The sequence below is a fragment of the Cynocephalus volans genome, chromosome 15 (genome assembly GCF_027409185.1).
Source record: "Cynocephalus volans isolate mCynVol1 chromosome 15, mCynVol1.pri, whole genome shotgun sequence".
Lineage (NCBI taxonomy): Eukaryota > Metazoa > Chordata > Mammalia > Dermoptera > Cynocephalidae > Cynocephalus > Cynocephalus volans.
The window spans coordinates 48,192,057-48,219,146 of NC_084474.1; the positions used below are offsets into that span (position 1 = coordinate 48,192,057).

Here is a 27,090-nt window from a genome sequence, read left to right on the forward strand (position 1 = left end):
CTATAATCAGAGAAAGAAGGATTTACAAAAGAGATAAATATCATAAACCCTCCCTCACAAAAATTAATCCAGTTAGAAATACTGTTTTTTAATGTGTATTTATCTGAATGTGAGTTAGGTGAGTTAAGTCTTTTCAGAAATTTTTTTTTCTAGTTTCATTTTTTATTGAAGTAATTGTTCTGTTTTGTTTTGTTTTTGTTTATTTGACTATTTAGTGTTTCTTCTTTTGTGAATTGCTTCTTCATATTATTTGTCCATCTGGCTGTCAAGTTTCTACACTATTTTATCTATTAATAGTAGAAGCTAATTTTTCTGCATAGAAACTCTTAATTGGTTTCAACGAGGGTACCAGTAAGACACAGTGGCAAAAGGGTAGTCTTTCAATAAATGGTATTGAAAAAATTGGATACCCATACACAAAAGAATGGGATTGGACTCATAATATACCATGCATGAAATCAACTCAAAATGGAGTGGGGTGTTGTGGGGTGGGGAGGAAAATAAGTATAGGCACAAAGTTACAAGTAGATAGGAAGAATAAGTTCTGGTGTTCTAGGCTGACGAGAGCTATTAACATTATGTTGCATATTTCTAAACAGCTAGAAAAAGAGGATTTTGACCATAATCATCACAAAGAAAAGATAAATGTCTAGGTGATGAATATGCTATCTACTCTAAGTTAATCATTGTACAATATATACATATATTGAAACAACACACTGTACTACACAAATATTTACAATGGAAAAAAAAAAAAAACTCAAAATGGATTAAGGATCTCAACATAAGACCTGAAACTGTAAAACTCCTAGAAGAAAACATAGACTAATTTGACATTAGTCATGGAAATGATTTTTTGAATAAGACACCGAAAGCTCAGGCAAAAAAAGAAAAAATAAACAAGTAGGACTACTTAAAACTAAAAGGCTTTTTTGCATAGCAAAGGAAATAATCAACAAAGTGAAAGGGCAGTATACAAACTGGGAGAAAATATTTGCCCATGTACAGTAGTCCCTCCATATCAGTGCAAGACTCCAAGTGGATGCCTGAAACTGCAGATAGCACCAAACCCTGTGTCTACTGCATTTTATCAATCTGATAACCAAAATAGCTATTAAGTGACTAACACTGTAGTGCATACAGTGTTCATACACTGGACAAAGAGATGATTCACTTTCCAGGTGGGGCATAGTGGGATGGCAGGAGAAGTACCCATGATGCTACTCAGAATGGTGCTTAATTTAAAACTAGTAAATTACTTGTTTCTGAAATTTTCCATTTAATATTTTTGAACTACAGTTGACCACTGATAAATTGAAACCGTATAAAGGAAAATCACAGATATGAAGGGACTACCGTGTATGATACAGGTTAATATCCAAAATTGGTCAGTGGACACAAAGATTGAGCACATTATGTAAAGATGAATATGCCAATTATCTTGATTTGATCATCACATACTGTACACAAATACTAGTAGGTAACTCTGTACCCCACAAAGATGTAAAATGAATTGTTTCAATTAAAAAAATGTGAAACCCACACAACTCAATAGCAAGAAAACAAACAAAATGATTTAAAAAATGGGCCAAGGACCTGAAAAGGCATTTCTTCAAAGAAGACATAAAAATGGCCAAGTATATGAAAAGGTACTGAACATCCCTATATACAAGGAAATGCAAATTAAACTACAATGAAATATCGCTTCACACCTGTTAGGATGGCTATTGTCAAAAAGACGAGAGATAACAAGTATCGGTGAGAGTGTGGAGAAAAGGAAGTCTCTGTACACAGTTGGTAAGAATGTAAATTGGTGCAGCCATTGTGGAAAACAGTATGGAGATTCCTCAAAAATTAAAATGGTATTACCATATAACCTAGCAATCCTTCTTCTGGGTATATACCCAAAGGAAATTAAATCAGCACTTCATAGAGATATCTGCACTCCCATGTTCAAGTCAGCATTATTCACAATAGCCAAGATATGGAAAAAATTTAAGTGTCCACTGACAGATGACAAGATAGTGTGGTATATACACAGGTATTTCAAAAAGTTCATGGAAATATCTGTATTATTTAATTCTATTTTTCCACAAACTTTTTGAAGTACCATCGTATATATACAAGGGAATATTATTCAGCCTTTGATGGCTGGCCAGTTGGCTTAGTTGGTTAGAGTACAGTGATAACAACACTAAGGTCAAAGGGTTCAGATCCCCAGACTGGCACCCAAAAAAAAAAAAAAGTGGAGATCCTGCCATTTGTGAGAACATGGCTGAATCTAGAGGACATTATGCTAAGTGAAATAAGACAGATGCAAAAAAAATACTGTATAATCTCTCTTATATTTAGAATCTTAAAAAAAAAAGTCAAATACATAGAAAAAGGGAGTAGAAAGATGGTTATCAGAAGCAGGGGTGGGGAAGAGGAATGGGGAAATGTAGGTCAAAGGATACTAAGCTCCAGTTATGTAGGATGAATAAATCTAGAGATCTAATGAACAGCAAGAGGACTGTAGTTAATATTATTGTATTATATACTAGAAATTTGCCAATAGGGTAGATTTCAGGTGCTATCTCTTTAGTTACACACAAAAAAGGTAACTACATGAATAATAGATATTATAATTGGCTTGACTGTAGTAATCATTTCACTATGTACATGTACATCAAAACATCATATTTTACACCTTAAATATATACAAAAAAAATTCTTAAGTGTCTATAAGAATTCCAAATTTTTTTCTTCACTCTGCATGTCTTTTGCAAAAATGTCTTTTCCTTTTTGGAGTACACTTTTTGTGTTGTATTTATGAAATACTGTCTTTTTTGTATCAATTATTTCTACTTATTTTCTGACTTCCATTGTTACTTCTTTGCTTAGCCTTCAGTTATCTAGAATTGTCAATTTTTCTTAATTTATCATTTTTTCATTTCCAAAGGAACGGGAGCTGGAAGGGATGGAAGGGAGCTCACAAAAGGAGAGAGTGGGTGTGGGAAAGAAGAAGTTACTTTTTAACTTCTGATTTCTAATTTACTATGCTTTGATCAAAGAGGGTGGTTGTAGGATATTAATTCTTTAAAATTCTGGGGGCTTCCTTTGTGACCTACTATGTGGTAATTTTTTATAAGTATTCCATGTATCCATCAAAAGAAAAACCTGTACCTAGAGCATAATGTAAACAGATAAGTTTCCTGTTATCTTTCTGTGCTGATGAGTGGGCTTTTCTCTAGGCCCTGTTTTACTAATATAGTATCGCTTCAAACATCCAAGTATACTTGGGAGTCTCAATTCCATCTTCAAAGTCTTTCATCCAGTCTTCCCTGGTCCTTTATTTATGACTCCTGGAGAATTCTCTAACTTTGTTCTGAGTTCAGCTCTCCATTTAAAAGGATATTTGTTCTATTTTATTTGGCATATTTTAAAGGAGAATTTGGGAGTTATCAAATTATCACCATTAAGAGTCAACAGAATTAAGAGTTTTTACACAAATAAAAAAATGTTTAAAATATAATAATACTAAAAATACTGAGTGTATAAAAGCATCTAGGCTTAGGAATAATAAAATTTATTTTTGGTTTTATTAATTAAAATTATAAGAGCATTGAAAAATCACAAGTATATGAAGTATGTATCTTCACTGGTGAGCAAGGCTGTATTTACTTTTTGCTCCTAAAAAACTTTATAAAGTCTTTCTTTATTCATATATTCCTATGCATGATATGTATTAGAGAAAAAATATTTTCATAATATCATGCATAATTGCTTTTCTCTTTATCTTAATTCACAGGAGTGTATCAAAGAGAATTCATTGCTTACCAATTTGCTTTCTGTACTGATCAACAGGAAGTTTTGTAGTGGAAGCATCTTTTCTACCCATCTTTGATCTCCAAAATGCCAGCTGAAAAGAAAGAAAACAATGATAATGAAACCCTTAAAAGAAAGAACTATCTACGACCTTCAGGATTAATTTATTCTATAAAATTCATTTTTAAAGCACTGGGAAAATGCTTTTGACTTATTCCTACTAGATATCCATAAAGAACATAAAATTCTTTCAAATAAATTATCAAGGATACAATTGCTGGTAATTTTATCTCCCAGTCATTTGCTCTTGGTAACACTGATTTTATCAAGCACTATCAATGCTCAATTAAACCACACTGTTACACAACATTATCCATAAATGTGAAAATCATGTACTATTTGTTCAAATGGACTGGGGCTGTAAGCATAATCCTGGCAGCATGTTTCTGTCCAATTATTTACTATGTTATGCAAAAAGTAACGCTAAAGTTTGAATCTCAGGTAGTTCATATTTTGTTTTAAAAATCATGACATGTAACCAAAGTGTATGGATTTCAGTTCTTGTTCTGCCCTACTTAATGTAAAAATTACTACCATTTTTTAATATTTTCATGCTTACTACATTATATGCAGTTTGATTTAATCCTTAACATATTTTTCCAGAAGTTATTATTTAGATTAAATTTAAATATTGCAGCAGAGACCACAACTTGCTCACCAAATCTATATCCTCCTCTTCTTCTTGGCACAGTTAAACTATACTTCTTAGCCTTGATTCAAGTATGTAACTGAGTTCTTGTCAACAGAATATGAATGGAAGCGATGCGTGTTACTTTCAGATCTGAGCATAAAAAACTCCCATGCATAATCCTGCATTCTCTTTTCCCCTTCCAACTGGCTAGAATGAAAATGATTCCCAATAGAACACTGAGAAACTGAAGGTAAATTTGTAGGAACATAGAACCTCGGTCAGCCTGGAGGTGGAGCAGGGTACTCTCACTAACCTGTCTACCTGAAAAAGAAATAAAACCCTATTGTGACTGAGTTGTTATACATTGGCAGGGTCTATTTATTACAGACTTGAGTGTTCACCAAAGCAATTCAGACACTGGTGCCTGGAAGGTGTTCCTCACTGCTTTTAATAAAGAAGAATTCAGGCAAGAACTGGTCAGTTCACAAGCAAAAATATAAGGGAACAGACAGTCCAGTAATTTGAGGACTAACAAGGTTGGAAAAGCAAATTTCTTCTAAAAACCAAATAGCAGAAAATAAAACAGAAAAAGGCTTTGAAGAACAAAGGCTCATTGAGACTTAGCCAGAAAACAAAAGAGAGACTGAGACAGAGACAGAACAGATTAAGGGTGTCACTATCTCACCTGAGCCTATTTTTTCAGATTACCTCAAAGTAGACACTATTGGAAAGAACGAGAGAAGCATGAGACTTCTGAAGCATAGAAAGAGAGCAGATGTGAGAATTGTGTAGGAAAGAAATTACAGTATGATTACTGGCACATAAAACTGACTAGAAATGGTAAAAATGTTACTAAAATTTGAGGGAACTGTATTTACAAAGAAACCAGACACTTCGTCCAAGAAAGTCTGTGAATGAAAACCAACCCTTGGGCCTCTATATTTAAATGAGTAAATAGCAGCCCCCCAAAAGGACAAACTCTGTAGTTTGTAACATCTTCTTCATAGGTGACCAGCAAGGAAGAACCATCCAGGGACAGAGAGATGGAGAACAATGGAAATGGGAGTTCCTCTCAAAAGACCAGTATTAGAATCTAAGCAACAAAATCCTACTGCAGTACAGTGGACCTTCTCAATGGTCTCTTGAGCAACAGGTTTCATCATCACGGTGAACCAATGACTTCTGTGTTTGTGTTTCCCATTCTTCCCTTTCTAAATAAGAGTGATTACTGTAGCTATGAAGCAAATTATTATTTCTCAGGGGTTCGGTGAGGCTGGGGAAGAGTAGGTATATTTTATAGTCTGTAAACCGTAAAGAACCACATCCCAACTTGAGAGAGAGGACTGTGCATTGACTTGAGATCCTTGGCTTTAAGCTGGAGGCAGTAAATGCAGAATGTTAGGTTCTCTCTATTGGAGAGGCAAGAAAAAAGATGAGTATGGCTATTTCAGGGCCAGAAATATAAACTATAGCAAAAACTGTTAGCTGCTCACTAAAATACACATTCTCCTTTTTCTCCTGAGCACACCGGACTACATTTACCAGACTCCTTTGACACTAGTTGTGGGCACATCACTAATTTTCAGCCAATAGAATGTAAGTAAATTAATGTTTACTACTTCTTGGACTGACCTATAAAAACTTCCCATGTGCACTCATTCATCTAGCTGAAATGGAGATGACTCCCAAGTGACTTTAGAAACAATGTGATGAAGATGGCAGACCCCATGATAGCCTTGGTCCTGAATGACTGCATGGAGGAGAGCTATCCAACCAACTAATTTTTCTCTTTCACACAGCTATGAGAACAAGAAATAAACATTTAACATTTGAGCCACTATACCTTTTTTTGCATCTATTTGTTACAGTAGCTGATATCATTCTAATGAAAGCTAATATGAATAAATATCTCCTATAAATTATCAAACTATTTTCCTAATGTGCATTATTAAGGTTCTCAAATGCATTTGTTCAGATCAAATTGTATTGTTTTTCTATATATATCATCACACAGATAGCTAATAACAATCCCACCCAATACAGTAAAAGACATCCCCTACTTAATTTTTATTTATTTATATATAACGAAATTATAAGTTCAGCTAAACACCAATTTTTCTCATCACAACAATCATCAGATTCATGGTATTATAGCAATATTCAGGAATGTACAAAGTAAGATAGAAAGTCAAATAAATTAAGTCTTCATCTTCAATAAACCATGTAATATAATACATCCTTAAAATTTTAGAAATTAAACCAAGGTATCACCTAATCCTATAATCTTACTTGTTATAATTCAAAACATTAAAAATAATTTTGTCAAGACAAGCAAGATAAAAAATGTCAATAGATATATTATAATTTATTCATATAGCAATCCATTTGCATAGTGTTTGCATTTATTAATTGTAAAGAGGAAACAAGTTATTTTAGTCTTAATTGCATGGGGCTAGAAGAGACACTACTCCATTTTAGACCAGAAGTTAGATTAAATTAATAAATACACAAGATATTATTCCCTCTTCAACTTAGTCATGTTGTTGGCCTTTATGAAATGTGCTTAAATTTGTAAAGATGCAAATTACTAAAGCTATTTGCCAAAATGGTTATGCACTATGCTTCCTTCAATTCCTTACTGGTTATTTTAACCAATATCCCAACAAAGATAACACTTTAGAGACCAGTATTTCATTCATTCATTACCTATAGTAAATAAAAAAGTAAGGGCTCTATCAAGAATATCTTTTCATCAAAGTAAAATGAATTTTACTTATTTGTAAATGTACCTTACATAACAAAATTATGCCAAGAAAAGTAAAGAATGTGAATATTCATAAGGGCTTATATTCTATGAACAGACACATTTTACATGAATAATAATCTCTGAATATAAAAACTTTAAAATAATTTCAACCAAGGAGATACATTAAAAAGGAACTGGTTTGCAATTTTTGTACCTCATTATTTTAGTGATTAGTAGTATTTAATCAAAATTTCAAAAGCTTAAACTTTAGTCTTGTCTTTGAAATTATTATATTCTGTTCTTTAAGCAAATTAACATTTTACTAAATGATGAAACAAAAAATGCCTGTAGAATACACACATACACAAATGACTGACATTTCATTAGGTGCAACAAACACAAGAAGGTAGAAAATATTTTACCTTACTTATAAACACACTGAGGCTATTTTAAATGATGTAAAGAGATCGCCATTCATCTGTATGGTGCAAACTGTCAATGCCTCAGACATCCAGAACCTCTAAAATGTTCTGACTTTTCTTTGTTCTTCAAAGCCTTGCAGTAATCATCATTCATTTCTATTGCTTTGATGGTTAGATAGCAAACTCCCAAGAAATCCAGGGAGACATTAGCACATACAGCCACAATTTCTAATAAGACAGCTATTTGCATACGAGATCAGCCACAATTTAAAATGTGTTGTGATAGATGTGGAAAGGGAATAACAGATTTATATTAGCATGCACAATACTAAGATTGTTTTCACAATTTAATTCCTTAGAGATTATGTCTCATCACCTTCTTTTATAAAGAAAACTGCATTCCCTGAGGAACTAACTTGCTCTGAGATCCAGCTAAACTAAAACATGGATTAATAAGATAATATTTATTATTTATGAATTTTGCTGTAGGAATGATTTCATATTAAACCATCAGAGAAGTTTTTAACATTCTTGAAAGTTGATAACACATATTTAAGGAAGAAAAAATGCTAATTTTATTTAATACCTAAATTGCATATTAAAATAATTCATAATTTTTTTATTTAATTAAAACTTTATACTCTTTAGGAAATTTTAAGATTAAAGATAGCATTTTTATTTTTAGTATGATTTCTCAACCTAAATTTTGCACAGCAATTTTGCCACATGTATTTTTAAGCATAAAATGTAACCTTTAAAAACAAAGGTAGTGTTATATTCAATCATATTCCAACCAGTTATTTTATTGCTCATTTATACCTTTTTTATAAAATCCAGAAAGAACAAGTAAAGAAATAAGAAACCCGAAGCCTTCACATATGTCTCTACTTCCAGAAAAAGCATTAAATCCAGACTGTGACATTTAAATACATATCAAAACACAGGTTATTAAAAATATTCAACCCATGACCACAGAAAAAATAATTATCTCAGTTTTGGGAACTAAAAGAAAGATCCTTACCTAAGAAAACTCTTAGCTAAGCATGAAGTTATAATTAGACAGAAAAGATACTTGGTTACATTTGTATCAAAATTAAGAAACAATCATGAAAATACAATCTCATGCTAGATTGCTAGAGATACAATAGTGAACAAAGAAGACATTTGTCCCTGAAATTATGGCATTTCACTGTTTCGAGAATATTAAAAATTCAAAGTTGTTTATGTAATTAACATTTAAGACATCCAAAGTGACTCATTTCCTAGATAAAGCAAAAATCCATAGCATAAAGAACCATTAACAATATGAGTTTATTTGTTACTTTCTCACGTTCCAGTGCACAATCAAATTCGGCTTTTAGTTCCATGATTTTGACAAGCTCATTCTCATTTTCATAAATTTACTCATGCTCTGCAATTTGCTTTAATGTATTTTCAATACATCTCCACTTGTAGAATCTATATTTTAATACTGCATGTAAGGGTCATCTCCACTGAGTAGTCATTCAGACTTTGCCTAACAGGCACCATATATAATTTAGATCTCCAGAGATAATTCTCCACACTTTCAGGAAATGAAAAAGTAGGTGATTTGAAAGACTATCCAGGTGTGAAGTAGACAATGTATACTATTATAATATAAAAATTAATATTATAATTAATATTAATTATTTCGACCAACTAATTATTTTATTAATATTAAATAATATTATTATACTAAGTAAAATAATATTGAGAAAATCATTACAATGAGAAACAAATTCTTATTGTATACAACTGAAGAGCTAAACAGTGGTAAGTTTACAGACATCAGAGTGAAACAGCTCACCTTAACTTTGCCAAATTAATTTCCTTTATAGCTGCAGAAAAAGTATCTAAAAACTTAAATTAGTGAAAATATGATTTCTAAAATCCTGATCACTCACCAACATTGATATAAAAATTCATAAGAGAAATAACTACAGGATCTGTGTAAAACCAAAACATCATGTCCCAGCAAAAGAATCTTAGGTGTTGGTACTTACCTTTTAGCTGAACTATGGGAACAAAAATGAATACAATATCAACAAATAGTGTTAGAACAACTGTATATCCTCATAAAAAGCAAAATAAAATAAAAATAAAAAAGAAACAAAAAATCTCAACCCCTATCTCACACCATACACAAAAATCAACTGAAGATAGATCATAGATGTAAACAAAAGAGCTAAAACAATAAAGCTATTAGGGAAAAAAGAGATTATATACATTACCCTGGAGAGGCAAATATTTCTTATAGAGAACACAAATAGCATGGACCATAAAAGATAAAAAAAAAGATGAACTGGATTACATCCAAATTAAATTTTATTCATCAAAAGACACGAGTAATGAAATAAATAGGTGAGTTATAGATAGAAAATACTCATAATACGTTCATCTGGCAAAAGAGTTTACTACAGAATGTATAAAGAATTACTCAATAATATAAGGCATGTAACCCAATTAAAAAAGAAAAAAAAAAAAACTTGAACAGAAACTTTGCCAAAGAAGATATCCAAATGACAAATAAGCACATGAAAAAGTTCTTAACACCATTAGTAATCAGCAAAATGCATATTAAAATTAGAACTGAGATACCACTACACACCCACTAAAACAGCTCAAATAAAAAAGATTTCATTCAAAAACATTGAAGAGGGTGTGGAGCAACTGAAACTGCTGATGGTAGGGTAAAACCATACAATCACTTCGGAAAATTGTTTGGCAGTTCCTTACAAGGTTAACTACCAGCAATTCCACTTTTAGATATTATTCTAGGAGAGATAAATACATATGGTCACAAAAATGTTTTGTACAAGAATGGTCATAGCAGCTTTATTCATAATAGCCAAAAATTGGAAACAGCTCCAATGTTGATCAATAGAAAATCTGACAAACTATGGTTTATTCATACAGTGTAATATCACCCAGCAAAAGAAAAAAAAAAGAAAAAAGAAAGAAACTACTTAGAATCTGCAACAGTGGAAATAAATCTCAAAAATACTTCTTTGAATCTAAATCAAATGGGCATTTATCAGTTTTGCTTGTCTTTGTGGCATCATTTCACAATGGTGTTGATCTTTGCTCCCTGCCAAACACACACCCTTTGAAATACTTATTTCCTATGAGCTAAGGAATAAGAGAGAGGTGAGAAAGCAGAGATGGAAAGTATGGACAAATCTATTACAAAAAAGTACAGGGTGGAGAGAGGAAGGATAGTAAGTAAGTAGAGAGGAACTGAGGTTGAGGGAGATTTTTTGTTACGCTTTATTTTTACTCTTGAGGGCTTATTTCTGAGTAAGGACTGAAATTTGATTGGGTCTAAATAATAACTGGAAGAAGCTACTAGAAAGGGTAGGTACAGGAAAAAAGTAAAAATGATTGAAGTTTCAAAGTAGGTATAAAGAGAGAGAATCCAGTGCACACTTGAAGGAATAATCACAGCAGACTACCCCTTTCACTTTAGTAGGAAAAACAAATGGGTAAAAAAATACACTAAAGGTTTGAGGTTTTGTAGTCAAAAGTAGAGAGAGTTATACCTGGTAGCTCTGCTTTCACTATGAAGAAAGAGGCATAATATCTCCTATGAGTGAAAGGGAAGGTAGGTAGAAAGTTTGGAGATTTGAGAGTGCAGAGACTGGAGTTAATGCTGCAGAGGAATTGAAAGCTTAGTCTAAAAAAAACAGGTTTGATTGGAAATACTAAGAAGTCAAATGAACTTGGTAACCATAAGTCTGCAGCAGTTGTGAACTACATGATTGCAAATAATATACAATGGTCCCCCCTTATCCACAGGGAATACCTGAAACTGTGAATAGTACTGAACCCTATATACGAGTGTACTTCAAAAAGTTCATGGAAAGATTCGCATTATCTTTTAATTCTATTTTTCCATGAACTTTTTGAAGTACCCATGTATAATATAATAAGTTTTTCCCATACATACATACCCATGATAAAGTTTAATGTACAAATTAGGCACAGTAAGAGATTAACAATAATAAAATAGAATAAATATAATAATGTGCTGTAATAAAAAGTTATGTGAATATGGTCTCTTGCTCTTTCCCTCTCTCTCTCAAAATATCTTAATGTACTGAAAAGTACTCATCCTATTTTTGGAACACGGTTGACTACAGGCAACTGCAAATGCCCTCAGCAAAACTGCAGAAAAGCGGGGGACTACTGTATTTCTTTCTGAGTGCACAGTTACTCAGTGCTAGCATAGCAAGGTGTAGTTAGTTAGATTAAACAGAGTTTAGGTTTTCCCAGACAGGCAAGACAGAAGGGCAGTAAGGCAAAAAAGTTGAAGATACTATAAAAAGTGGGTGATGTGATATACTGCAGTGTGTAAAGCTGGAAAAGGAAGTGAGGATAGCAAGGGTTCAGGGTTAAGCAGAAAGTAGATCAATATTTGAACTTAAAGGTTTGAATGAGGTCAGCCAACCAAATCTGAGACTAAAAAATAGCCAAATAACCAAGTATTGGGAGTAAAAGAATTAGATCTTCTTGAACTAGAGAAGAACTGAAGGCTACTAATAAGAGTGTGAGGTGATTGATGCTATTATTGAGATGGAGCAGGTTTTGGTCCAGAGTGACTAAAGTGGTAGTAAAACATAATGGAAGATAGATTAAGGAACTGACAGCCCAGGATAATGCATATGTCACACACATAAAGAGTAAAGGTACCCAGGATGGTGGCAGGACTTGGGCTAAAGCGCAAAGAAGGACTCAGAGTTAGGAAGCCTGAAGAGAGACCTGCATGTCCATATTCAAGAGCAAAAAAGAGAGGTAAAGGGCACTACAGTCAAACTGTATGAACCACAAAGGAGCTGGAATTCGTGTTTGAGCTGTCTGTTTTTATAATGCATGGAAATGTAAATGATCTGGAAATAGCAATAAAGAAATAAGAAGATAATAGCAAACCTTCGGATCCACAGGTATGTGGAGAGTTAAAGAAAGAATAGTCTCCATTTCAAAAGGAGGCTTCAGGGAAATGGTGTCCATAAGAAGAATCAGACTTCAATTAATGTAAAGAGGTAGAAGCAATAATCAATGAAGTGCTTGAGGATGGATGGGCTTCAAGTGAGATAGCAGATTGGTCCATGAAAAAATCAAATAAACCACAGAATAATATGGGCATAAGTATTCAGTGGAGGACTTATGAGCAAATAAGTCATCTTGGACAGTGAGTGAAGATACCAGGAATGTAATATCTTGAACTGGCTTTATCTGAAAACTACACTGAGTACTTAGACCTCTCAGGAGTCAGTGATGGCCTGTGGAAAATGTGGGAATTCCAGTCCCTGAGGGAAGGATCAGCCAGCTGGAATGCAGCACCTCAGAGGAAAGCCTCAGATCTCAAGAGCCTAGTTAGGCACACCTGTTTACTAGGAGCTACCAGAGGCTGTAGGTCAGCATTTGTAAATATGTGGTCCATCCATCACCGACATTAGTGTTGTCTGGGATGCTCATTCAAATGCAGACTCCTGGTCCACATCACAGTCCTACCAACCAATTCAGAATCTCAGAGTCCAAGTAAGGTCCAAGGATCTTTCGTTTTGTTTTGTTTTGTTTTGCTTCCCAGGTGATTGCTATAACATTAAAATTTGAGAAACATCGCTTTTCTTTTTAGTAAGCTCACAGGTAATTCTTCTTCATGCTAGCATTTGGGAACCACTGCTGGAAGTAGATTTTTCACCCTCCTTGGTGGATGACAAGGTCTAGTGGGGCAGCATGACTAAATTGTGGAAGTTTTTAATCAGCTGAAACTTTACACTTTCTCTGAATTCAACAGGAAGCCATCAAAGGGTTTCATGCAGTGAGGTAACCAAATCAGACACTTTATAATACTAGAAAAACTGGGAAGTTTGAAGACAATTAATAGGCTTAAAAAAAAAAATCTAGCTAAGTCCCAAAGACAATCCACTAAGGGAGCAACACAGCAAGTAGAAAAGATGTGATAGTTGGTGTTTGACTTTTCAGAATTTGGGAACAGCCTAAATAGGGGGCACGAGGCAGAGGGAAAACTGAAGATAACAGTGCTTTTCAACTTGAGTGATAGTTAATTAAAATACAATGTCCCAGGCCTCTCCCTTCAGAAATAATAAATTTGGGGAGGGGCTAAGGAAGCAGCATTTTTAACAAGCAGCAACTTCTCGCTAAAGTTTTCAAACTCAGATGGTTCATGGACCATACTTGACAAAATATGAGGTTAGACAGATGGTAATGTCGTTAACAGGAACAGGCAATATAGAAGTAGGTGTGGGGTAGGTGGCAAGGGTGAGGGAGTGTTAGAACCCTACATTATAAAATGTTTACAACTGCTATAAGAAAATAACGCACTTGTTTTTCCTATAACCTAATAGAATTAGTTGATCTAAACATAATTGTATCACAAATGCCCCAGCCCCCACTGAACAATACCCACAAATATTTTACTTACTTTTATTTTAATGCCTTTTTAATGCACAGATTGTTGTGGCATCTGGACACATGACATACTTGAAAACAACACATTAAATTTATACTGCCCAGAATAGACAAAAAGCTGCCTTGCATGTACCATCAACAATTAGCTGGGTCCCCTAGAATAGTTTTTTTAAATTCTGAAGAGATAAAAGAGATAGGCACTTCAAATCTGAAAGGCCACATAAGGGAGGGAATTTCTACTAACTGACCCTTTTCCCAAGCGGGAAAATGATCACTGTGATTCACAAGGGTTTAACTTCAGCAAAATTAGAATGCACTTCAGTTAACTTCTTGTATTATACATGCAAAAGGAGATAGGTTAGTTAAACTAGGATTGATCTATGATATAACTTTTAGTAGTCAAGTTGAAAAGTCATTAATCACACAAATTATACCATCCTTTAAATAAAGGTTATTTTCTAAGTAAACTGTACTTTTTATAAGTTTCTAAGGGTTACAATAATATGTACCAAATAAATAAAACCGCAGACCCTGTTTTTACTATTGCAAAATGCTGATACAAGAAGAGACATATATCTAAACACATGAAAAAAACAGACATCCCCAGTTCTGGTATAAAATCAGGAAAACAGACAACTTATACCATTGCACACTAAGAGCTTAAGGAATCAAGAGGAATAAGAAGCAGCAAAGGAAACGTTTGGCTTCAAGAATTCTGAGGCAGAGAAAGGGCAGTTTCATATCCACTTTGACTGTTAACCAACACACCTTCAGACTGTTTTTCCTGATGAGACAGAGTAATTGAAAAGAGGGTTATAGGTCTAAAGGTCACAAACCTTGAGTTTTCAATGCTTATAGTGTCTTTTAACTGGGTTATTTTAAGGAAATTTTATGAAATCAAAGATTGTTTCAATTATCACACTGATTAAAAAAAAACTTAATTTAATCCAGCTAGTGCCAAAAACTGGTAGCTAAAGGATTAAGGAAAACAATGAGCTCTAGATGTAAAAACATCTCAGATGGCATCTACTCTTATCTCTGTGATTCCTGAGTAAACAGACATATTCATTTCATCATAATTCCTCCATATGACTCCTTTTTCTTGATTCTAACAGGATATTAGTGAATTCCTATGATTCAGGGTTTTCAATAAATTTCTCTGAAACAGATTTGTTAACGAAAATACATGTTTTTTATGTTTAGCCCAAATGTTAAATGCATTTGACTGAGAATTTCTAAATAATACATATCTATGTTTAGTTTAGATGATGTTCTCATATAATCAAAATCTATCAAAATCACTATTTATAACCAAGTTTGGTATATTCAAACAAAGTTAAAATTTTTATTTTCCTTAATTTACATGCATTTTACATTGAAACAAACATGAACCAAGTTCTCAAAATGTGTTAGTTTTAAGACAATATATTAATAAGTTTGGAAATTCTACTAAAAAGCTTTTCTGAGTCTCTACATGTGCCATCTCAGTCTCTAAGAGAGGACTTGAATATGCCACATTTCCCATGGTTACTGGTCTAGCTTCTCAAGTTACACACATTACAATTCCATGAAGCCTCTATTTTATGTAAACTTCGGAAAATAGAGGCCTAGATTATTGCAAAGGTGATTTAGAAGGACTATAAGGGAAGGGAATAAGTATTGGTTAACAAATAAAAGATACCAAGAACTGGCTAAGAGGCATGCTTATCAATCAGTTCCCCAGCTTCAGGTAACGAAAGTATTCCCTGTCAATAGAGACCTACAATAGGTGACCATATAATTTACCATCCAAACCGGGACACTTTTGAGGTTGAAAGGAAGCCCCATAACACCAAGACAAGCATAAACCAGTACCATACCAGCCAACTGGGACATACCCTTGCCACAACTATAAAGCACACGAAGACAATTTATAACACACAGAACAGCTCAACTAGTTTTTTCATTCAGAAGGTGTGGCAGTACAGGGAAAGAATGGCAAGTCTTCTTTGAGAAAACCTAGATTTCAAAATATGGATTAATATTTTAGACAATGCCTGCTGCAGATATGAGAATACTGTAAGCATAGGTTGTGCTATGAGACAAACTGTCCTTATTCATAAAACCACTTTGTGGCATGTGGCACTACCAAGTGCTCTGTAATCAAACGTCAAGCCATTGGCTTCCATGGCAGCATTCTCCTCCTACATATCAATTTCTTCTTGAAGACCTTCATAAGCACTTTTCTTCTGCCTGCCTGTGAAACTGGTGTTCAGTGTTCCCCAGAGTTCATCCACTCTATATGTATGCTCTCTTGGGTGCCTCATTCCCCCAAAGTACCGAGGGCCTATATACTCGGCTCTGACTCCTTCAATCACACATTTAGCATCATTCTGAGCATGACCAACCTGAATTTCTCAATTCTCCTTTTGACTAGTTTATTTTCCTCTTTTCTACTTCATTTTTTGTTTAGACTAAACTCACAGGAGTATCACAGATATAGTGTTCTTCTCATTACATGTAGTCCTCAACTGGTGGTATTAACTTTGATTACTTGATTAAGGTGGTAACTGCCTAATTTCTCCACTGTGAATGTACTCTTTGGAATTTACCCTTTGTAATTAATAAGTATTTGGTATAAAAGTGCTTTGAAACTATGTAAATATCCTATTTCTCATCAAATTTGCAAGTACTAGTTTAGCATCTATCTATGTTTCTCAGTTGAATTAATTATACTCTGACAGTTGCCAAATCCTGATTTTCTAATTTCATCATTCCTTCTATATTTATTAGTGGGTACTATACTGTATGAAAAAGCATTTTCTTCTCCCTATTTATTTATTCATGTATGGGTTTATAGCAGTTTGTACTCATAGATTACTGTTTTATTCAATGAGCTAGAATTCATTTATGCCATTTGTTCATTGTGATGCTCAAATTTGGACAGTGGAAGGTCCTTCAAGGCGGTTTGTGTGTCCTTTTGACATATCACCATCATTTATTAAGCACCTGCTTATTTTCTGGCACATAAAATATTCACAGTTCATTTTGCCCTTTCCCTACTCCTGCCCTGGAATCTGCAATTTCTCTGAGGGGCCCAGTTTTCTTTAAGTGGAGGAATGGTATTTAGAAACCAGGATCTGGAGACAAGATATACTCATCACTAAGGGAATGATGATGTTCTCAGGCCTTCTGAGGAGAACAGAGCTAGGAAATATACATATTGCTGTGAATGAAACTAGCAACCAAAGAGTTAAAATTCCTCCATATTAAGCCTTATAATGAATAGCTTTTGTCCCCCTTCTCCTTTGCTTAGAAATACCTAGCTAATAGTTCATTTTAGTTTGTTTTGCAGGAGATGCTTAAATAAGGTGGAAAAAGACCTGATGGGAAATTACAGATTACTGGAAGTGTCTGGCCCAAACTAGAGAAAACCAGATCTCAAAGGTGGCACAGGCGAGGACGACCCCAAGTTGATCAACAGATGAAATTATGATGTGGCAGGGCTAAAATCCACCGCATGTTATACATCAGCTCCCCCCGTATTTCCACATGCGACCTATGGACAGGAATGCAGATATCCAGTGCAAGTGCAGAATCAAACTACAGTTCATTTTTCTTTTTAACCAATCAAACCCTGCCAACTCAAAATTCCTTGCCAAATGTGGGCTAATGTTAATCGGCCGATAAGACTGTCAACTTGGATTCTTTGTCCCCAACCCCTAAAAACCCAAACTGTAAGCAGGATGAAGAGGCAGATCTGAGATACACGCCTTCCTCTTTAATCAGCCATCTTTCAATAAACCTCTCTCTCTGAATAAGACTTGCGCATTGATAATTGGCTTGTCATTGCACCTCAGGTGGGTGAACCCAGTTCAGTTAGATAACACGAACTCAATACTTCCATTTTCCAGTCCAACATTACACAATCACTCTAGTTTTTCCCTTTCCTCATTTATATTTGTAACTTTCTTTTCTGACATTGAGAAACCTGTCAGACATTATCAATGTAAATCTGTCATATTTAATTTTTCGTATAATAGTTTAAAAAAATTGATTCCTAAGATTTTTCTAACTTATGAATAAATTATGAAACAATGGATAGAGGCCCATTCAAACTAAATCTACCAAATAACTAACCTGTGCTGAGGTAGACCAACATGGGGATAATGGTGATATCAAATACTAAATACCTTATAGAGACCTATCACATTATTTGACACCTTACAGGCACATGCACCACTCTATAGCAAGGAAAATGAGACTTCTCTTAAACCAACTATGCCTACCCCTGACCGTCCGTGGGGCCTCTTCCCTTATAGCATATGGCTATCTGCTAGAGGAGTAGATAAAATAAAATCAGCGTTCTTGAAAGATAAGGGGTAAGGATTCTAGTTAGAGAACTAAAAGTATCATTTAATGTTTAGCCACATACCACGTATGCATATGCACTTCTACATAAAAATAGATTGCAAATATCAAATTGCTAACATTCAAAATATATTGTGAAATTGCATGTATGTATATTGATTCATCACTTAATCTAAGGTTTAAAAACTATGATTCTTACACTTCCGACTGTAAAATATACAGATAACATTTCACTCACTGAACTTCCTTGATCTATTTTAATGGCAAGCATCACTTATGCTAATTGTTAGTCATTTCAAGGTGCATCTATTTCAAGTAATTAGGTTTCCAAATTCAATGAAAACATCTTAAGGAAAGTTGCTTAAGTCCATACAGAGAGAACAGAAAATAATATAGATTTGTCTTTCTTTCTTTCACGTTGTCTCTGGCTAACTACCTCAGGAATTATAAACTGAAAAAGAAAGTTCTAGTCTGGTACATGAATAGTTTCCAAAAGTCATTCAATGTTTGTCTCTTGACAAAATTAAGAACAGTAGGGAAACATACCATAACAGATGTTATAAAACCTTAGTTTAGCCATGTCTTTTCAATAAAAGACTGGATGACCTTGACAAGATCATGCAGTTTCCCTTCTTATACAATTCCTAAATTCCCTTCAGATTTAAAAACCTAGCATACATGAGCTCATGTATCAGGCTAAGGATAATTATTTTCATGCCTAGAAAAACACCCTTGCATATTAGGATAGGCCTAATAATACCAGTATATAAATTTTAGACATACATCTTTTAAAACCAATGAAAGATACATCACTGAAGTAAGCTTAATCTGAGTATGTAAGGGGAAACAAATGGCAAAAGGCAACCGTCAGAATGCCCTTTATGTTTTTTTGGTTTCTAGTAATTTCATAATTCTATATAACTTATTTAAAAATAGCTTTATTAGTAAATAGATGTCAAAACCATAAAAACAACTCATATATGCAATTTCATAGAAGTTGCATTAAATGTATTCATATATTGAAGTCCCATGTGATTATATCATTACCACTATACTAATATAAGAATTTCTCATACTGGAAGTTTCCAAACAGATTGTAGTATTAAAACTTATATTTACAAACAGTGATGCAAATTACACATTTATAAAACCACCAAATTACACTACCAGAGAAATACAATTAAGAGTATTGGGTTTAAAAAAAATTAAGAAAACAATGTGGAAAAATGTTAAAGGGGAGAAGCACAGGGTTACTAACTAATATAACTCTATGTACAAACAAATAAATAGACAAAAACAGGGGGAAAAGTATAAAACCAAAAAGCATAACAAAATACTTCTGTTACAATGAATTGATGAAGAAGAGGATTTTCCAGATATGAACCAAAATATAAAAACAGAAATTCTACTTTGAATCAGGTTTTCTATCTCCTATTCCCCAATTCCTAACCCATCAAATGTATAATGCCTTTCATAAGGCATTTCATTTAAAAAGATGTCAAAATGCTGCTTGATAGCCGATAGCTGGCTTTTTAAGAGCATTCAGTTTCACAAAAAAAGAAATTAACAAAGAAAAGCTAGCAAAGAAAAATAGGAAAAATATAAATTCGAAATAAGCTATACAGAAGTAATAAAGACTCCAATTTCCATCAATGCTGTGGACGACAGCAATTAAAACACTTCAACTGTAAAATGTCTAGAAATTATAGCTAAAATAAAAATCAGGGTATTGGTTGCATGAGTGCTCATTTTGTGAAAATTCACTGTCTACACCATTGTGCTATGTGCATGTTGCTATATGTATAATGCATCAATGAACAGTTTTAAAAAATAGAAATACAGCTAAAGTGATGCTTAGGGTAAACTTAAATTGGAAAAGACAAAAGTTTTTGAAAAACAATAAACTAAAAAGAAAAAGAGTAGTCCCTTACTTTACAAAAAGTGATACAACAAACTAAAAGAAGTAATTAATGAAATGAAGCAAAGATTCCAAACAGATGATCAACATAAACAAAAGCTGATCCTTTGGAAAAAAAAAACAAAACATAGAACACTCTCTTGTCATGATAAAACAAGAAAAAAAGATGCAATCAAACAGTATTAAGAATGAAAAAGGGAACCTGACTAAATATTCACCAGAGATTAGCATTACATGAGGGTCCTTCAAAAACTTCATGGAAAGATTCCCACTACCTTTTAATTCTATTTTTCCATGAACTTTTTGAAGGACCCTCGTGTAACGAGAGGATTCCATGAAAAACTCCTTGTCAATAAATTTGAAAATTAAGATAAAATACACATTTCTTAGAAAACAGACTCACCAATACCAGCTCAAGAAGGCAGAGGTGGAATAAAAAAATATATAACTATAACAATTTTAAAAAGTCAATGTTTAAAAATCTACTCTTTTTTTTTTTTTTACTTTTTTTTTTTTTTTAAGTTTTATTTTGTCGATATACATTGTGGCTGATTATTGCTCCCCATCACCAAAACCTCCCTCCCTTCTCCGTCCCCCCTCCCCCCCAACAATGTCCTTTCTGTTTGCTTGTGGTATCAACTTCAAGTAATTGTGGTTGTTATATCTTCTTCCCCCACCCCCGGTTTTGTGTGTGTGTGTGTGTGTGTGTGTGTGTGTGTGTGTGTGTGTGTGTGTGTGTGTGTGTGTGTGTGTGTGTGTGTGTGTGTGTGTGTGTGAATTTATATATTAATTTTTAGCTCCCACCAATAAGTGAGAACATGTGGTATTTCTCTTTCTGTGCCTGACTTGTTTCACTTAATATAATTCTCTCAAGGTCCATCCATGTTGTTGCAAATGGCAGTATTTCATTCGTTTTTATAGCTGAGTAGTATTCCATTGTGTAGATGTAACAAATTTTCCGTATCCACTCATCTGATGATGGGCATTTCGGCTGGTTCCAACTCTTGGCTATTATAAAGAGTGCTGCGATGAACATTGGGGAACAGGTATACCTTCGACTTGATGATTTCCATTCCTCTGGGTATATTCCCAACAGTGGGATAGCTGGGTCGTATGGTAGATCTATCTGCAATTGTTTGAGGAACCTCCATACCATTTTCTATACAGGCTGCACCATTTTGCAGTCCCACCAACAATGTATGAGAGTTCCTTTTTCTCCGCAACCTTGCCAGCATTTATCGTTCAGAGTCTTTTGGATTTTAGCCATCCTAACTGGGGTTAGATGGTATCTCAATGTGGTTTTGATTTGCATTTCCTGGATGCTGAGTGATGTTGAGCATTTTTTCATATGTCTGTTGGCCATTTGTATATCTTCCTTAGAGAAATGCCTACTTAGCTCTTTTGCCCAGTTTTTAATTGGGTTGCTTGTTTTCTTCTTGTAAAGTTGTTTGAGTTCCTTATATATTCTGGATATTAATCCTTTGTCAGATGTATATTTTGCAAATATTTTCTCCCACTCTGTTGGTTGTCTTTTAACTCTGTTAATTGTTTCTTTTGCTGTGCAGAAGCTTTTTAGTTTGATAGAATCCCATTTGTTTATTTTTCCTTTGGTTGCCCGTGCTTTTGGGGTCGTATTCATGAAGTCTATGCCCAGTCCTATTTCCTGAAGTGTTTCTCCTATGTTTTCTTTAAGAAGTTTTATTGTTTCAGGGTGTATATTTAAATCCTTAATCCATTTTGAGTTGATTTTAGTATACGGTGAGAGGTATGGATCTAGTTTCATTCTCCTGCATATGGATATCCAGTTCTCCCAGCACCATTTGCTGAAGAGGCAGTCCCTTCCCCAGTGAATAGGCTTTGTGCCTTTGTCAAAGATCAGATGGCTGTAAGTGTGTGGGTTGATTTCTGGATTCTCTATTCTATTCCATTGGTCAGTGTGTCTGTTTTTATGCCAGTACCATACTGTTTTGGTTATTATCGCTTTGTAGTATAGCTTCTATTCAACATAGTGTTGGAAGTACTAGCCAGAGCAATCAGAGAAGAGAAGGAAATAAAGGGCATCCAGATTGGAAAAGAGGAAGTCAAACTGTCCCTGTTTGCAGATGACATGATCCTATATATCGAACAGCCTAAAACCTCTACAAAAAAACTGTTGGAATTGATAAATGATTTCAGCACAGTAGCAGGATACAAAATCAACACACAAAAATCAGTAGCATTTCTTTTCTCCAATAGTGAACATGCAGAACGAGAAATCAAGAAAGCCTGCCCATTTACAATAGCCACCAAAAAAATAAAATACTTAGGAATTGAGTTAACCAAGGAGGTGAAAAATCTCTATAATGAGAACTACAACCACTGCTGAGAGAAATTAGAGAGGATACAAGAAGATGGAAAGATATCCCATGCTCTTGGATTGAAAGAATCAACATAGTGAAAATGTCCATACTACCCAAAGTGATATACAAATTCAATGCAATCCCCATCAAAATTCCAAAGACATTTTTCTCAGAAATGTAAAAAACTATCCAGTCATTTATATGGAATAATAAAAGACCACGCATAGCCAAAGCAATGCTGCGCAAAAAAAATAAAGCTGGAGGCATAACACTACCTGACTTTAAAAATCTACTCTTAAAAAATAAAAGATACCTCCCCACACACAAAACAAAACAGGCAAGACAGGATGGTTTTACAGCTAAGTGTGATTAACCATTGATGGAACAGATGATCCCTATAACAAGCCATGTTAGATATGTAAACTAATAAGCTATATTGAAGCCTATAAATCGGCATAACACTTCTCAACTCACTTCTTGAGGCTAACAGAATCTTGAAATGAAAACAAGGCAAGGACATTATGAGAATGAAAAATCATAAGCCAATCTTGCTTATGAACAAAAATATAAAAATCCTGAACATAATATTACAAAATCAAATCTGGTATGTATAATCATAATAACAAAATTTGCCATGATGAAGCTGGGCTAATCACAAAAACGCAAGGATAGTTTAATATTAGATAATATATTAATAATATGTTCCAAGTTAGCTGATTAGAGGAGGACCAAAACTGAAAGATATCAATAGATACAGGGGAAAAAATTATATTCAATACCCATTCAGTATTAAAGAGAGAGAGAAGAAATGAGGAAAGGGAGGAAAGGAGGCAGGGAGGGGAGAAGCAGCAAAGAAATTTAGTAAATAGAAATAGAACTTTTTTATTCTGTTAATATGTAGGCAAACAGATAAAGATTATCCTTAATAGAGAAAAATCAAAAGCCCTCCTTTAAAAACCATAAACAAGACAAAGAAACACAATGTACTAAGAAATTCAGGTAGCACAGTGAGATGAGGAGGGAAAGGACAAAGACATTGAAAAGGAAAAAACATTATTTTTCAAAAATAATATGACTCTGGGGTTGGGTGGGAGAATCTGTATAAAAATCTCAGTAAGGTTGCTATGTATAAAGTATATATACAAATATCATAATTTACTTTAGCAATAAAATCTATAAACTATAAATACTGTGCTATGAATACATCTAAAATATACACAAGATCACTTATGAAACTTTTTTAGAAGCCTAGATTATTATAATAAGGTAAGAACAGTAATTAATGAAGTATGTGGGGCAGAAATGTGGCAATATTTAGTAAAATTGAAGATTATGTATGTACTAGAACCACCAATTCTATTGCTAGTTACATGGATTGGGGAAACAATTCTGTATGTGCACAAAACAGTAGTAGGAAAGTTCATTGCAAATGTTTTCAACAAAAGCAAAAAAAATTTGAGAAAACAACCCTGTATGTACATACTATTTAATCAATGAAATATAAAGCAATAAAAATGTGTGGACAAAGATATATGTATCAATAAATGTACGTAACACTTTATAACATGCAAATCAATAGCCAATATTATTTTGAAAAAAATATAAACACACACACATGCATGCAATGATATACATCAAATTCTGTGGTTATACGGAAGCAGCAAGGAAAATACAATTGAGATAGCTTGCATAGGGTTATTTAATTGGATTTCTCAACATATATTTGGATCTTGCTTTTAAACAAAGTTTGAAAATATGTGTTTTAAATGTAGGGTTAAGATAATTTTATTTAATGCAGTTATTGATATGTTTGTTTTTATGTCCACATCATACAAGTTATTTTTCATTTGTCCCATCTGTTCTTTTTACCTGCCTCTTGGGATTAATTGATCATTTTTTAGTATTCTATTCTATCTTCACTTTTAATTTGTTAGTTCTCTTTATTTTTCATTTCTAGTGGTTACTCTAGAATTTACAATATACATATATAACCTATCACAATGTATCTTCAAATAATATACTACTTTACATATTATATAAGACCTTGCTATAAATTTCCTATCCCCACTCCCTATGTTTTGGACTACTGTTGTGATACGTTTTCCATCTACATATACTACAAACCATTGCTAACATTTTTGCTTTAAACAATCAAATATATTTTCAAAAAGTTTAAAAATTAGAAAGATGTCTTTTATATTTACCTACAAACTATATGTCTTTTATATTTACCTACAAACTCTTTCCAGTACTCTTCATTCCTTATGTAGATTAATTTCCTTTTTCCTGAAGAACTTCTTAAACATTCCTTGTAGTGCAAGTCTTTGGGCAACAAACATTTTTAGCTTTTGTTTAGATGCAAACATTTTTGTTTTGTCTTCCATTTTTGAAGGATGCTTTTGCTGGGTATAAAATTCTAGAGTCACAACTATTTTTTTACAGTATTTGAAAGATAACATTCCTTCTTCTGATTGGCATAGTTTTGTGGAGCAGTCTTCAAATTTATCTTTAAGTTTATCTTTTTTATTTTAAAATATTTAATTGATAAATAATGACTATATATATTCAAGGTGTACAACATAATTTAGCATATGTATACATTGTGTGATAATTATCACAATCAAGTTAATTAACACATCTATAACCACTCACTTTAAATTTACTTTTAGTTCATATTCCTCCTCCACTCTGGCTACTTTTAAAGATTTTTTTATCATTATTTTCAGCAATTTAATTTTGCTGTTCTTTGGTGTCTGTTTATTTTTATCCTGGTTGGGGTTCCCTGGGATTCTTAGATTAATGCTTTACAGTTTTAAACAAATTTGTAAAAATTTCTGCCATGATTTTTTCAAATACCCCTCTCTCATTCTAGGACTTCAGCTATATATATATGACACCTTGATATTGTCTCAAAAGTCACTGAGGTTCTGTCCATCCTTTTTGATGTGGGGAAGGGGGTCATTTTCTCTCCATCTTTCAATTTCGATTGATTTAGAGGCAATATCTTCAGGGACATTGATCTTATCTTCTGCAGTCTGTTATCTGCTCTTAATACCATCCAGTGATATTTTTAACTTAGATATTGTATTTTTTATCACTAAAGGTTCTTTTGATTCTAATACCTTCCATTTTTCTCCCATGTTCATATTCTCCTTTAACTATTCAAAAATAGTTATGATAACTGATTAAATTTCTTGCTGGCAGTTCCACCAAATCTGTCATTTATAGGTCTGTTTGTATTGACTGTTTTTCTCCTAGATATGGATCACATTTTCTGGCTCGGTAGCATGTCTAGTAATTTTTATTGGATCATGGACAATTGTGACATTGTTGAATGTCTAGATATTATTTTATTCTTTTGAAACATTTTGGGCTTTTTGTTGGAAGGAGGGGGAGACAGTTAAGATCTGTTTGATAAGATTTTATTTAAGTTTTTCTAGGTTGGGTTTGACACAGCCTTCACTCCAGGGATTGATCAGCTCCACTTCTAAAGAATTATCCCCATTGGGGTCTCAACTAAATGCTCTAAAGGGTTGATTATATGGACATGCCATTCTGACTGGTCAAAGCCCTAATATCTCCCCACCCTGTGTGAGCTCACAGAATTGTTCAATTTAAAACTCCCTTCTGGAAGGAAAGAAAGACACAGTAGTGTGTTGGACTTGCAAAAGGAGAGAACATTCCTTGGGCTACAAAGTGGAGTGGGGGGAAAGGGGGAGGGAGAGGGAGGTTGGGGATAATTGGGTGGGGGACATGGGGTACAAATGCAGTTTGTGGTAATGGGTATGCTGCCAGTATGAATATGGCCCTCACATCTTGGGCACGAGGGGTGACAATCAGCTTTGTATCTCATGAATATTCACAACCAATAAAAAATAAGTAAATAAAATAAATAAAATAAAACTCCCTTCCCATGCTATGCCCTGCCACATGGATCTTTACACTACAAATGCATGGCCTAGTACCCAACAAAGACTTGAGGAAACTCCTATGCAGATTTCTGATGATCTGTGGCTGCATAGCTCCCTCTAGAACTCTGCCCTGCAATATGCAGCTCCCTCAGTTTACCCAAACTCTAATCTCTATCATCAGTAAAGATGCTAGGCTCTGTTTCGGTCCCTACTCCCTATACCCACAGTAAGGAAATTAATTCCAGGAAGAAAGCCAAAGAGATATCAGGACTTACCTTGTTCGTTCCCTTTATCTCAGAAAGCACAATTCTATGCTTCCAATTGTCCAATCTTTGAAAACTTTCAAACATATATATTTATACATACACACACACACGTGTGTGTATTTATATATATATATAAATATATATACTATATATATATATTTCAATATAGTCTATATAATTGTTTGTT

At 33.7% G+C, this 27,090-nt stretch overlaps 1 protein-coding gene across 1 annotated transcript in view; it reads right to left on the reverse strand.

Moving 5' to 3' along the window:
- Positions 1–27,090, reverse strand: part of TRIQK (triple QxxK/R motif containing) — an 80,821-nt gene that overhangs the window by 27,023 nt on the left and 26,708 nt on the right. The window contains exon 2 of the mRNA XM_063080072.1: positions 3,820–3,901. Within this exon, the coding sequence (XP_062936142.1) occupies positions 3,820–3,880 (61 nt within the window). The 5' untranslated portion in view covers positions 3,881–3,901. The remainder of the gene's footprint in view (positions 1–3,819; positions 3,902–27,090) is intronic.